At 38.3% G+C, this 14,343-nt stretch overlaps 3 protein-coding genes across 3 annotated transcripts; all 3 read right to left on the bottom strand.

Moving 5' to 3' along the window:
* Positions 1–4,015: 4,015 nt before the first annotated feature.
* On the bottom strand, positions 4,016–5,073 carry LOC114754842 (receptor-like protein kinase ANXUR1). The gene is made up of 2 exons (XM_028943686.1): positions 4,296–5,073; positions 4,016–4,218 (listed from the first exon to the last, which is right to left on the bottom strand). The coding sequence occupies exons 1-2, from the start codon at positions 5,071–5,073 to the stop codon at positions 4,016–4,018; spliced, it is 981 nt and encodes a 326-aa protein (XP_028799519.1).
* Positions 5,074–7,855: 2,782 nt separating this feature from the next.
* LOC114754836 (receptor-like protein kinase ANXUR1) lies at positions 7,856–8,299 on the bottom strand. The gene has a single exon (XM_028943681.1). It carries the CDS (start codon positions 8,297–8,299, stop codon positions 7,856–7,858), a length of 444 nt encoding a protein of 147 aa, XP_028799514.1.
* Positions 8,300–8,391: 92 nt separating this feature from the next.
* Positions 8,392–9,760, bottom strand: LOC114754830 (probable receptor-like protein kinase At5g38990). Its single transcript, XM_028943674.1, has 2 exons — positions 9,716–9,760; positions 8,392–8,922 (listed from the first exon to the last, which is right to left on the bottom strand). The coding sequence occupies exons 1-2, from the start codon at positions 9,758–9,760 to the stop codon at positions 8,392–8,394; spliced, it is 576 nt and encodes a 191-aa protein (XP_028799507.1).
* Positions 9,761–14,343: the final 4,583 nt, after the last annotated feature.

Raw genomic sequence — 14,343 nt, 5'->3', positions numbered from 1 at the left:
ACGTGCTTTTGGAACCATCCAACCACTGTACAGGGTATCACCGTTCTCCGCGGTCAGCGACGCACCCATCATGGACTTCGTGACATGTTGGCTTGCACCTCATGTGCCCTCTATTGCAGTTGATCGACAGGGACAATGGTCAGCATCGTGACCATATTTACCACAACCGAAACAGATTAGGTATAGCCCCTCGTACATTATCTTCTTCTCTTTCCCATTAATCAAGATGGCTGGTAGTAGAGGTTTGTTCAGATCAAGCCCGATACACAGCCTCGCAAAACGACCTTTGGAGCAAGAGAGGGTGTTTTTATCCACCCTAAGGATCGTGCCAATTTGACTACCCACCACGTACAGAATCCCCATGTCATAGTAATCCATTAGAAACTTTGGTATCCTTACCCAGGCCGCAACTTTCGACACCTCTTCTTCATATGGATCAAAGTCTGGCTTCCATGGTTGTACAGTTAAATAATGACCCAGAATAAGCCAAGGTCCACCCGTAAGAGCATATTCGTAGTCATTTGTGTGAGTAAAATTAATAATAAAGTAACCCGACCCAATCTCTAAGGTTTTGACGTCCCCATTGAAGCCCCCTAGTTTTTGTAATTTTTTCCTAGGTATTCTTCCCGGACCATTGCCCTAGTAGTCTAACGATCAAGGAAAGTCTCCATTTTTTTAGCTAGCTTCTTTTTGAACTCCGGCATCACTGTGACGTTAGGGCCCCTCATTGTTTGTTCAACCCTAACCCTGCTCCTCCGGCCTTCATCAAACCACCAAGCTTCCTCTTCCTCTTCATCACAGCTAATCCCATCGTAATTTGACAAGCAGGCTTGATGATAGGATTTCTTATGTGGCTCAGCCTTCCTTGAGTCCCTTGATTAATATGCAACGTCAGGGCATGCATCTTCAGCCATCTAGTCTTCCTCACGATGGACCACTACATGCTCATTCCCTATTGCCAGGTCTCCCATTCTGACCTTTTTCCGACTCCTCTCCAGTGCACCAGTTTCCTCACTTGACGGTGGAGCAGCACCCTTACCACTCGTGTTTTCGCTCATTCTCTCTGTCACAAGTCCAGTCAACATATATATTTAGTTATAAAGTAAATTACAGCCCCTCTCAGTTTTTTTTTTTTTTTTTGGCCTGAGCATCCCTCCCCAGTTTAAAGCTTATGAATAGATATTTTAGCTTGCGTTAATAGTGCGGTAACTTAATTTGTTCTTAGTATCTGATCATATAATCATAGTCTTTACATATGTGTACAATTACCATGACTAGGATCATGTCTTTTCTGCGTAGTGGAGGGAGAACATTTCCAGGCCTTCGAAGAGACCCCAAAAAAAAAAATGATCAGTTGATCAGTTCAAAAGAATTTAAACAAGGATACCAATTGTGATATAATTTTAGCCCGCGTTAACTTATTTGTGAAAGTTGATCGGGATAGGGTATTGTTATTAATATACTCTACCGGTTTTTAATATAGGAGTTAATTAGAAAGTTGATGTTGGTTCTATATATAAAACTTGTATTTATCAATTTTTCTTAAATTAACCTTATTAATATTTCCCAACAATAATCATGTAGAAAAAAGAGGGAGAAAATTAAGGAAATTGCTTGAGGTATTTTATAAAAAAAATTATATTAACTAATTTAACTAGCATTTTTAATCTACTCAAATTAATTAATTATGTTTTATATTAAAAACCAAATTAATATGTATTTTTGAGCTTGCACTTTAAGGCTGTTTGATTTCTAATTGTAGTTAGACCTAGTAATAGCTAGAGTTGGTAATATGAGTTGAATCCGCGGGTTCAACCCGCCAACCCATAAAAAATGACGCATTAGGGTTGACTAAAAGCAACCCATCAATAAACAAGCCTTTTTAATTCGTATTGCCAGGCCTACAGTCGGCCACGGGTTAGCCCACCTAACCCACATCTTTTTTTTTTTAAATTTTTAATTGTTATAATTATATTATTATATATTATATCCTATCTAAAAAATTAAAAAATACCTATATAATTTATTTGGTGCTTTCAATCAAATATTTCAAGGAAAAACAAAAATTTTATTATTATTCTTGGATATTGTATAAGAAAAAAATATTAAAATGTAAAAAGAATTCAAAAATAAATAAATAAATATGTGTTGGTAGGTCAGCCCACCAACCTAACTTTGGCGGGTTAGGGTTGGTTAAAAACCAGCTCATCTTCAAACGAGCTTTTTCAGCCCGACTCATATAAGTTCAAGCCGGTTGCGGGTTGACCCATATTGTCAGCCTTAATAATAGCAATTCACATTCACGTCAAAACCTATAGATCAATAAATAGATGCTTTCTTGATTTATGTTGAGATGTTATCCCAGATTGCCTGTTAGGTTGTCTTCTACCATTGATAATCTGTGCTGTGTCTTTATCGTACGACAAGTGAAAAATGGGAGCATCTTTGTATGACCTGTATTGTAAAGAGACTTTTAAAAAATGTTTATTCTATTCGCAGTAAGACCCGTGATCTCAATTTAATTATACCAAAGCTATTTACTTCTTGTTTGCTCAGATTTACCACCAGTCCTCTGTTTCGGCAGCAAGCTGAAATCCACCTTTATAATTGCATCCAGCCAAAAATATTTTTAAAAATTACTTTTTTTTAAAATCAAAACAAATTTTTTATATATTTACTTCGTATGTTGTATAATTATTTTTAAAATCATGATTTAATTTCTATCTAAATATCTACTAAAATTAATACTACTGCTACTGTTTTAAACAACACGAGCATTTCATGTAAAGAACTGGGAATTAAAAGGGAATAACTAATTAACACCAACATTTGATGCGTCACAACTCACAGCTACAGCCACTAATGTTGACTCTATGTCTCCTGGTTTTAATTAATTATTCATTAAATTAAAAAGCACACATCGCGTGTGTACACGTTCGTCTTACGTAAGTTATAGAAAGCCAGTATAATTTGTTTCTGGGCGAAATGTCCAACATAATTTAACCATATCATGCCAATGGCTGTTGCGTCTGAGATAAGCTAGTAAGCTGTGTAAAATCAGCCAAATATATACCTGCGTAGTGTGGGGTAAAATCTTTTTTTTTTTTTGGGGTAATATACTATGAACAACAAATTATCTTTTCTTATTTACAAGCATCAACCCAAAATTAAATGTCCAACTATATCCAATACATCACGAGGAGGAAAAGACTGGCGATAGCATAGAAACGAATTATAGGAGGTTAAATCTTAAATCTAGTAATTAAGATAGCACTCTTCGGCTGGCGGTTTTTGGGAGGGAGCAACTACTCCCCTTCTCTTGTTTGGTTAGTCTTAAAAATTTGTTAACTACCATATCAGCTCCTTAATATAAGAGTGAATTGATTAATTTGAGTAAGTTAAAAAAGTTTGTTAAGTTAGTTATTTGTAATACTCCTCCGGTCCTTAATATAATATCTATTTAACTAATTTAATTAGATTAAGGAAGTTAGGTGAGTTAATTAATTATAAAAAATATGACATGTTTTTTGTAAAACATTATAATCATCTTTCTTAATATTCTTCTTTCTTCTTCTACTTGATTATGATTGATGGAGTATCCATAAGGATAATTTAGGAAAAATAGATAAATATAAGAAATAGGTCTTATATTTCGAATCAAAATCAACTCAATAATTAATTCATATATTAAGAACTGGAGAAATAAATAGGTACCATCTTTCTTAAAATACCCTTATTAATCAAATATATTAGTTTCTAAAATGATATTATAATCTTTCAAATAAGAAAGTTTTGATAATTACAAAATTATAATATTATATATTAAACATCAATTATAATCATATTTTCTTAATTCAACATTTTACAAAGTTTGCAAAGACCCATCAACAACTTAATCTAAATGGGGTAGGACGTAATATTAAAATCTCTTTCCTTAGTCCTTTCTTCTCCTCCTTTAAAGCAAACAGAAACACAAACAAGCATGGGAAAGATTCAAACAAGAAGAGAAATTGAATCACAAGGAAGCATTGGTAGAATCTGCTTCCTCTTGCAGCTGTAATAGCCGTTCAAGTTGAACTTCAACATCTCCCATGTCGGGCCTCTCATTATCATCCTCACTCAAGCAACTCTCTGCAATGTCCATATACAATTTCGAGCACTCTGCTGCTATTTGTCCCACCAAAGTCTCATCAATAATTCCCTCAGCTCTTCCTGTTCCTGCCAAATGACGTACTTTCTCAACCAAGCTCAGCGTGAATTGGAAAAAATCTGCAGTATTATATTCTCAAGTTGACGCCCCTCAAGCTCGCTGATTTGAGATAAAGTCTTTCCGCAAATGAGTTCTGACAAAACTACTCCGAATGAATAAACGTCGCATTCGTACGTGACGTTACTGCCGCCGAAGCACTCCGGAGCTATGTATCCCCTAGGGCCCTTGACCGATTCCAGAGTGAGGGGTTTCATATCCTTTGCTGAAAACTTGGGTCCTCTTAGAGAGAACCCGAAATAGGAGAGTTTGGGAACCCAGTTCTCGCCCAAAAGAATGCAAGCCGATATTATATGGCGATGAATGATGATGCGTTTGGTTCCGGAGTGAAGGTAGTGTAATCCACGCGCCACTCCGATGCTGATTTCCAGCCTCTTCTTCCACCAGAACGTCGGCGGCTTGCTCTCAAGTAGATCCCGCAGTGATCCGTTTGGGGCATGCTCATAGACCACAATCATTTCATTTTTATCGTCGCAGAATCGAACCAGAGACAGCAGATTCGGGTGGTGGAGCTGGCACATGAACACGACGTCGTTCTTGTACAGAGTGAGACCGTCTGAGGAAATCGATGATCGGGTTCCCAGACGCTTCACTGCAATATCTTTCAGTTGGCCGTTGATGGAGATGGAGCCCTTGTACGCCGGACCATGCCGGCCTTGGCCGAGAAAGTGGCTTTCGTGGAAGTCGTTGGTGGATTTTCGAAGCTGGGCGAGAGAAAAGCGGTGGCAGAGATATTCTACTGAAGTGGAAGGTTGTTTCTTAGATGTTGAAGAAGAGCCTCCGAAGCAGTTGAGAAGGATTCCCATTCCCAGAAACGTCGCCTCGCAGCTGCGTCTTGGATTTGCAAATGCTGTGAGGAGACGAGAATATGGTAGACATATAAAAGATACAAGACATTGACATTGAAATGCGTGATCCGCGTCCTGTAGAGCCCAGCGTCGTCTTCATTGTCATACAAAACTAAGGATGCCACAGTACAATAATATTGTACTCCTTCCCATGCTTATTATAAATTTTAAATTAATTGGGGAATAATAAAAAATTGCTATCTGGAGCTCAGCGTCGTTGTCATAAGTTTCATGGATAGAGTCCCTCCACTAAATCCATAGAGAATATTTGCTGAATTAATTTGACTTTTACTCCGTAGAAGATATCAATTTATTTTTTCCTTCATATTTATCTATTTTTTCTGTCTTTATAATAATAATAATTCTAACTAATATATTTAATTAGTGAAGATATTTTCTATAAGTCTAACTACATATTTTTGCAAAAAAAAGAAAAGAAAAGAAAAGAAAAGAAATTCAAGCTATATATATACTACTTCCGATACTTAATATAAGAGCTCGTTTGACTTTCAGTTTGGTTCTAAATTTAAAACTCCAATTCACTTTATTTTTTATATTTATCCATTTTTTCAATATAGTCCTTGTAATAGTTATACATATTAAATGTTTCATCAAATAGTAATTCAAGGTAATATATATTATTGGCAAGGATATCTTAAAAAAAAATAATAACTATTTATTATATGTAACTAACTTGATAAATTTTCTTAATCTATCCAAATTAATGAACTAGTGCTTATATTAAAGACTGGAGGTAGTATTAATTAGTAGTAGCAATCACATTCTTTCTCTAATAAGAATAAAATAGATATCAATTTAAAACTTATTTGATAATTTGACTACATTTTTTTATTTGTGAAAAAAACTTAACTAATGTCTCATATAATGGACCGGAGGGAGTATTAACGATGCACCACTGCAATGCGTCCTTTTATGCCCACCAGGGAACATATATACGTTTAATGTGTCACTAACTTGACTAATGTCATATTCTTTTAATGAACTCTAACATTGCCTACTCTTCCTTTTTCCAATACAATTAGGAGAGAATTCAAAGAAGGAATTTAATTATCAAAAAATTTTAATGATAAGTGACCAGTATAAAAGTATTGTTATTACCTACTCTGAAACTTGTTATTATATACGTTTTAGTTGTTAATAAATTTTTGGATATAATTGAATCCCTTTCTTGGGATTCGACTGTAATTCTCCCGACAAATAACTTTACTTTTTGTACGGACGTATACGTTTAATATGTCACTAAACTTCACGGTAAAAGTTAATAGTCATGCCTCATAATAATATGCTAAATCAAACGAAACAGAGACACAAACAAGTATGGCGGAAGCTTCAAGCAATTGCCAACATTCTCCTCCTATTTCTCCCGCCAAACTCTCATCATCAACAACTCCCTCATTATTTCTTGTTCCTGCCAAATCGCGTACTTTCTTAGCTACGCTCCACGTAAATTGGAAAAAATCTGCAGTGTTCTCAACTTGACGCCCCTCATGCTCACTGATTTGGGATAAAGTTTCCGCGGATGAGTTATAATAAAACTACTCCAAATGAATTGATGTCACATTACTCCCACCATAGCACTCAGGAGCTGTGTATACGTCATTAGGGCGCTTGAGGGATTCCGACTTGAGGGGTCTCATATCCTTCGCTGAAAAAAGAGAGAGAAAAAGTTACTCTAGACCTATAAAATAGAGCCTATACATACAGCGGCTCATTAACACTCTGCACCAAGAGAGAAAAAGTTACTCTAGACCTGCAAAATAGAGCCTATACATACAGAGGCTCATTAACACTCTGCATCAAGCTTTTCACTTTATTATTATCCAAAACCAAGATGTAGTAGCTTTCGACAATCCTCTCTCTTCTTTTTTAAAATTTTGCTTTTGCATTTTTCTCTTTTCCTTTCCTCTCTCTTTCTCTCTGAAAGACTCACTTCTTCAATGGGTTTCAATGGGTTTCAGCAAGCAAAACTTAGCACAGACGTGGCTCTCTATGAAAACAATCGGCAAGTTACTCTCTTATTCTTTATCTCTCCTTCTGGTCCTGCTCTTCCTCCTCCTTACTTTTCTTCTCAAATCTGATATGTTTTACTGTGACTCTCCTCCTTTTCCTTTTCTTCCTTCCTGAGACATGAAAAAAAGAAAAAACGGGAAACTCAATTCAGCCAGCGGTTACCTGTTTTAAAACTGATTTTTACTGGTTTAACCTATTTGTTGCCGGTTCGTTTCATATCCGATCTAACAAGCAAACCAAACCAAACTAGTTTTTCAGTTGAATCGATCAGTCTAGCCCGGTTTTTTTTACCTTGACTATAACCAAGATATCAAGAGATGGAAAAGACTGATAATAATATAGAAATAAATTATGAGAGGTTAAATTTTAAGAATCTAGTAAGGAACGATAGGATAAAATTTCACTATTTTCTCATTAGACACTTCGATAAATTTTAATATAGATATATTGGTGTTTCTAAAATGTTATTACAATCCTTCAAATAAGAAAGTTTTGATAATTACAAAATTATAATTTTATATATTAAATATCAATTATAATCATATTTTTTTATTCAACATCTTGCAAATTTTGCAAAGAGCCATCAACAGCTAATCTAAATGGGGTAGGACGTAATATTAAAATCTCTTTCCTTAGTCTTTCTTCTCCTCCTTTAAAGCCAACCGAAACACAAACAAGTATGGAAAAGATTCAAACAAGAGAAATTAAATCACAAGGAAGCATTGTTAGAATCTGCTTCCTCTTGCAGCTGTAATAGCCGTTCAAGTTGAACTTCAACATCTCCCATGTCGGGCCTCTCATTATCATCCTCACTCAAGCAACTCTCTGCAATGTCCAAATACAATTTCGAGCACTCTGCTGCTATTTGTCCCACCAAAGTGTCATCAATAATTCCCTCAGCTCTTCCTGTTCCCGCCCAATTACGTACTTTCTCAACCAAGCTCAGCGTGAATCGGAAAAAATCTGCAGTATTCTCAACCTGACGCCCCTCAAGCTCACTGATTTGAGATAAAGTCTTTCCGCAAATGAGTTCTAACAAAACTACTCCAAATGAATAAACGTCGCATTTGTATGTGACGTTACTGCCGCCGAAGCACTCCGGAGATATGTATCCCTTAGGGCCCTCGACCGATTCCAGACTGAGGGGTTTCATATCCTTTGCTGAAAACTTGTGTCCTCTTAGAGAGAACCCGAAATAGGAGAGTTTGGGAACCCAGTTCTCGCCCAAAAGAATGCAAGCCGATATTATATGGCGATGAATGATGATGCGTTTAGTTCCAGAGTGAAGGTAGTGCAGTCCACGCGCCACTCCAATGCTGATTTCCAGCCTCTTCTTCCACCATAACGTGGGCGGCTTGCTCCCAAGTAGATCCCGGAGTGATCCGTTTTTGGGGCATGCTCATACACCACAATCATTTCATTTTTATCGTCGCAGAATCCAACCAGAGGCTGCAGATTCGGGTGGTGGAGCTGGCTCATAAACAGGACGTCGTTCTTGTACAGAGCGAGACCTTTTGAGGAACCGGCTCCCAGACGCTTCACTGTAATATCTTTCAGTTGGCCGTTGATGGAGATGGAGCCCCTGTACACCGGACCATGCTGGCCTTGGCGCAGAAAGTGGCTTTCGCTGAAGTCATTGGTGGATTTTCGAAGCTGGGCGAGAGAAAAGCGCTGGCAGAGATATTCCACTGAAGTGGAAGGTTGCTTCCTAGATGTTGAAGTAGAGCCTCCGAAGCAGTTGAGAAGGATCCCATTCCCAGAAACGTCGCCTCGCAGCTACGTAATTGGATTTGCAAGTGCTGTGAGGAGACGAGAATGTAGGAGACATAAAAGATACGAGACACAGACTGAGAAAGTCCTTGATCCGCGTTTTGTAGAGCCCAGCGTCGTTTCCATGAAGTTTCACGGATAGAGTCCCTCTACTTAATTCACAGAGAATATTAGTACTCCTTCCCTTGGGCTTTCTTTCGTAGCGTAATTTATAGTATAAAAAACTCTTATATTTAGAACTAGAAGAGTAATAATTAAAAAGCTCACATCACATGTGGCGTCTTAGCTCTGGTCCTCCTCCATGCGTTCTGACGATAGATATGCCGCCATTGTTGAAGCCCAGCTTCTCTTCTTTGTAGCAAGCATCTGTTGTGAAATAATGCAATATGTGTGTCAAATAAAGTCCCACATGGGAAAGATGAGAAGAAGTCTAAGTGTATAAATGAGATCAAGCATCCTTGGGGGGGTAAATGGGCCAAGAGGGAAGTGGGCCTCGCGCACACAACAACAGGCCACCAGGAGGGAAACGCAGTTGTAAACCAGCGATTTCTCCCCCTGCGCGTGAATTAAACGCGGTAAAGCCTCATTTTACGAAAATTATTTTAGACTTTGTTGAATATTTTTTAATAAAATTATGCTTACCAGAAAAGCCTTATTTTGGACCTGTTAAAAGTCAAGAGGCTTACTGTTTCGTTTTGTGGCCGACCGGACGCATCTCGCGGGGTGTAGGCGAACGTTGTGTGCACCAACGTTCGCGTCGTTCCGTCTCCAACGGAACCTTACGTTACTTCGGTCGTACCCGCTCGGCGAAACAGAGGGATGCGTCCTCTGGGGATGTGGCCATTCGCGCCTATATAAGGGACTGTCCAGGCAGCGTGAAGGGACACTGTTCCATCCTCTTCCCCTTCTCTCCCGCTGTGTTTCCTGTTACAATCGCTTTCGCTGTTCTGCTACCTTGCTTCGCAGGAAGGGTTCGTTTGATCCTGGGGAGTGCCGCTGCCTGTTACACCGAGGGGCTCCGGAATATCTCTCAAGGACAGTGTCCTTGTGACGCGACTCGAACCGGATTTGCTGTTCCTCCTTTGCTGCCGCCAACAATCTTGAGAGATATCCTGAACAATGGCTGCAAACAACGACGCTGCTGGCTCCAGTGCTGTTCCTGTCAGCGTTCCCCTGAACGTCCCGGCAGCCATACCGCTTCCTAGGCCATTCCCTGACACATCCAAGATAGAAATGTTCGATGGAAGCAACTTTAGGCGGTGGCAAGAACGTGTCTACACAATTCTGGACATGCATGGAGTTGTCAATGCGCTAACTCAATCAGAACCTGCTGCAGATGCTGATCAAGGACAGAAGGATATGTGGCACCAGGCCAACAAAGTATGCAGGCACACCTTGATCAGTACACTCTCTAATGATCTGTTTGACATCTACAGCGTCTACAAAGAGGCCAAGCAAATATGGGAATCATTGGTTCTCAAATATACTGCTGAGGACGCTGGGAAGCAGAAATTTGTGGTCGGAAACTTCTATAGGTGGGAGATGACCGATGACAAAGACATCAAGCTTCAAATCAATGAATACCACAAATTACTGGAGGAACTTCGGGCTGAAAAGATCAATCTTCCTGACGAGTTCATCGCTGGGGTCCTGATTGAAAAGCTACCAACCTCATGGAACAACTACAAACAACAACTCAAGCATAAACAGAAACAATTGTCGCTTACCGGCTTGATCACTCACATCATCATTGAAGATACCAACAGAAGGACAATACAAGCAGCGAAAGAGAAAGAGACGGCTGCCAAAGCAAACCTAGTGGAAACAAAACCACGCAACAAGAGGTACGACCCTAACTCAAAGAAACAGAAAAATAAGAAACCTGATTACAAACCCAAAGGCACTAACTCCAAATTCAAGAAGAAGGGCAATTGTTTTGTTTGTGGCAAACCTGGACATTATGCAGCACAGTGCAGGAAGAGGGCTAAGGGAAGTTTTCAAAAGGATGAAAATCCTCCCAAGCCAAATGTGAATTTGGTTGAAGGAGATGACAGCGACAATGATGAAGTAATTGCTGCAATGCTTTCTCAGGCCCTCCTCATCTCTGATGTGAGAAAATGGGTGGTAGACTCTGGGGCTACCAAGCACATATGTGCAAACAGGGAAATGTATACCTCCTTCGAAGAAGGGGAAGATCAAATTTATCTCGCTGACTCCCGAACTGCAAAGGTTCAGGGAAAGGGAAAAGTGGTGCTGAAACTCACATCTGGGAAGTCTCTAGTGCTAAATGATGTTCTGTACGTGCCCGATATGAGAGCAAATTTAATTTCTGTGGCTCTCTTGGGAAAGGCTGGGGTGAAAGTGTCATTTGAGTCTGACAAAATTGTGATGACAAAGAACAATGTTCTTGTGGGGAAGGGTTACTGTAATCAAGGTCTCTTTGTACTGAGTGTCGATATGAATGATAATGCATCTTCTTCTGTTTACTTGGTTGATTCTTATGATCTATGGCATGCTAGATTAGGGCATATTAATAGGAAATACATCAAAAGGTTGCAACACCTTAAATTAATTTCTGAAACTAAAAGTAATAATATTGGTAAATGCGAAATTTGTGCAGAAACCAAAATGACGAAAAAATCACATTTTCCTACACAAAGAGAGACTGAGTTATTGTCATTAATACATACTGATTTAGGTGATTTGAAACAAACAGAGACTAGAGGTGGTAAAAGATACTATATCACTTTCATTGATGATTATTCTAGATACACTAGGGTGTACCTGTTAAGAAATAAAGATGAAGCCTTTGAAAAATTTATCTTATATAAGGCAGAGGTAGAAAATCAACTAAATAGGAAAATTAAAAGAGTTAGATCTGATAGAGGAGGAGAATATTTATTACTAAATGATTTTTGTGAAAAAGAGGGAATAATACATGAAGTAACACCTCCTTACTCACCTGAATCTAATGGAGTTGCAGAAAGGAAAAATAGAACTTTAAAAGAGATGATGAATGCTTTGCTTGTGAGTTCTGGTGCACCTGATAACTTATGGGGTGAAGCCTTGTTATCTGCTTGCTTTTTACAAAATAGAATACCTCATAGGAAAACTAACAAAACACCTTATGAGTTGTGGAAAGGTTTTGTACCTAATCTTAAATATTTGAAAGTGTGGGGGTGCCTTGCAAAAGTTTTATTGCCTGATTTTAAGAAAAGGAAAATTGGTTCTAAAACTGTTGACTGTATGTTTATTGGTTATGCTCAACAAAGTGCTGCTTATCGTTTTTTAGTTTTGAACCAAAACACAATTACTGAAACAAAGGATGCTGAATTTTTTGAAAACATTTTTCCATTAAAAGTTGAGCATATTCCCAAAGGTGTTGAAAATCCTTCTGCCTCTTTCCAAGAAAAAACAAATCAAGTTTTGACTGAAGAATTACGGAGAAGTAAAAGACAGAGAAAGGAAACATCCTTTGGAGATGATTTTTACACATTTTTAGTACAAAATGAACCTAGAAACTTTTATGAAGCAATCTCTTCTCCGGATGCAGAGCTTTGGAAAGAAGCAATTAAAGATGAAATAGACTCCTTAAATAAAAATAAAACTTGGGTTTTGGTAGACTTGCCTTCAGGAGCAAAACCTATAGGTTGCAAATGGGTCTTTAGGAAAAAATATTTTCCTGATGGAACCATAGATAAATACAAAGCACGGCTTGTAGCTAAGGGTTTTACCCAAAAGGAAAATATTGATTATTTTGATACATTCTCTCCTGTTACAAGGATATCATCTGTTAGAATCCTTATTGCTTTAGCATCAATTCATAAGCTATTTATACATCAAATGGATGTCAAAACAGCATTTCTAAATGGTGATTTAGAAGAGGAAATTTATATGGTACAACCTGAAGGGTGTGCTGTTCCTGGGCAAGAAAACAAAGTATGTAAGTTAGTAAAATCTCTATATGGCTTAAAACAAGCACCCAAACAATGGCATGAGAAGTTAGATCAAGTTTTAATGAGTGGTGGTTTCTCTACTGTCGAAGTAGAAAGATGTGTTTATACCAAAGTTATGAATAATGATTGTGTGATTATTTGTTTATATGTGGATGATATGCTTATTTTTGGAACCAGTATGAATGTGGTGCTTGAAACAAAAATGTTTCTTAATTCAAATTTTGATATGAAAGATCTGGGTGAAGCAAAAATAATCCTAGGTGTTAAAATCACAAGAAATGAAAATGGCATCTTACTTTCTCAGGAACATTATGTTGAGAAAATACTGAGAAAGTTTGAACATTATGATGAAACTCCTTTGAGTACCCCTTATGATGCTAGTGTGCATCTAAAGAAGCATAAAGGAGATCCGATTGCTCAATCTATGTATGCACAGATTATTGGGAGTCTGTTGCACTTGATGAATTATACCAGGCCAGACATAGCATATGCTGTGTGCAGATTGAGCAGATATACTCACTGTCCAGGCAGTGAACATTGGGAAGCTCTGAAGAGATTATTACGATATCTGAAGGGTACCATGAATTATGGTATACTATATAGTGGATTTCCCGCTGTATTAGAAGGATACAGTGATGCTAATTGGATCTCAGATTCAGACGAGACAAAGTCCACTAGCGGTTATGTTTTTACATTTGGTGGTGGAGCTGTCACTTGGAAGTCAGCCAAACAAAGCATCATAACTCGATCCTCAAGGGATTCTGAGTTAGTTGCTATGGAATTGGCTGGTACAGAGGCTGAGTGGTTGAAAAACTTCTTAGCAAATATCCCATTGGGAGACAAGCCAACGCCATCAATATCATTACACTGTGATAACCAGGCATCAATAGCCACGGCCAAAAATAAAACATTTAATGGCAAAAGCAGACACATTCGATTGAGACACAATATTTTAAGGCAGCTGCTAAAGGACGAGGTGATCTCAATCGATTTTGTGAGGTCAGAAATGAACCTAGCAGATCCATTAACAAAACCCCTAGGGAGGAAACAAATTATCGAAACATCGAGGGGAATGGGACTAAAGCCAGTATGATTACGACAGCGATGGCAACCCAACCTTTGTGATTGGTGATCCCATGAAGAAGGTTCAATGGGTAAGAACAAGTCGCTCGTTAGTACTGCTAGCACTAAACCAAAATTACTAGTCCCTTCCTATGATGTGTGAGAAAGTGCTAGATTGCATATTGGAGGGTTGAGCAAAGCTCTTAATGATTTCAAATCCTACGGGATGGTGTATTCAGTGCAGGTACACTTAAATGAAATCACCTCTACGAATGTGGAGTGGGGCCGCTCCTATGAGATCATGGCAAAATCTCTAGAGCATTCGTTATGCACCAGGCACGCGCACGGCCGTTATAACGCGCAAAACCGTCGTTAACAGCGGAAATGTGGGGGTATAATCTGACTTTTA

The sequence above is a fragment of the Neltuma alba genome, unplaced genomic scaffold, assembly GCF_004799145.2.
Source record: "Neltuma alba isolate B1F8T4 unplaced genomic scaffold, ASM479914v2 tig00001301_pilon, whole genome shotgun sequence".
In the NCBI taxonomy this organism is placed as follows: Eukaryota; Viridiplantae; Streptophyta; class Magnoliopsida; order Fabales; family Fabaceae; genus Neltuma; species Neltuma alba.
The sequence above is the reverse complement of the archived record's forward strand: the minus strand, read 5'-3'. Positions and strand labels throughout refer to the sequence as shown.

Excerpts from the sequence above, each read along its gene's own strand:
- LOC114754842 (XM_028943686.1), bottom strand. The coding sequence starts at position 5,073 with ATGGGAATCCTTCTCAACTGCTTCGGAGGCTCTTCTTCAACATCTAAG. Across the intron at positions 4,219-4,295 it reads AATCAGCGAGCTTGAGGGGC|GAACAGGAAGAGCTGAGGGA; the intron begins GTCAACTTGAGA and ends GTCATTTGGCAG.
- LOC114754836 (XM_028943681.1), bottom strand. The coding sequence starts at position 8,299 with ATGAAACCCCTCAGTCTGGAATCGGTCGAGGGCCCTAAGGGATACATA.
- LOC114754830 (XM_028943674.1), bottom strand. The coding sequence starts at position 9,760 with ATGGCCACATCCCCAGAGGACGCATCCCTCTGTTTCGCCGAGCGG. Across the intron at positions 8,923-9,715 it reads CCCTCTGTTTCGCCGAGCGG|CTGCGAGGCGACGTTTCTGG; the intron begins GTACGACCGAAG and ends CCAATTACGTAG.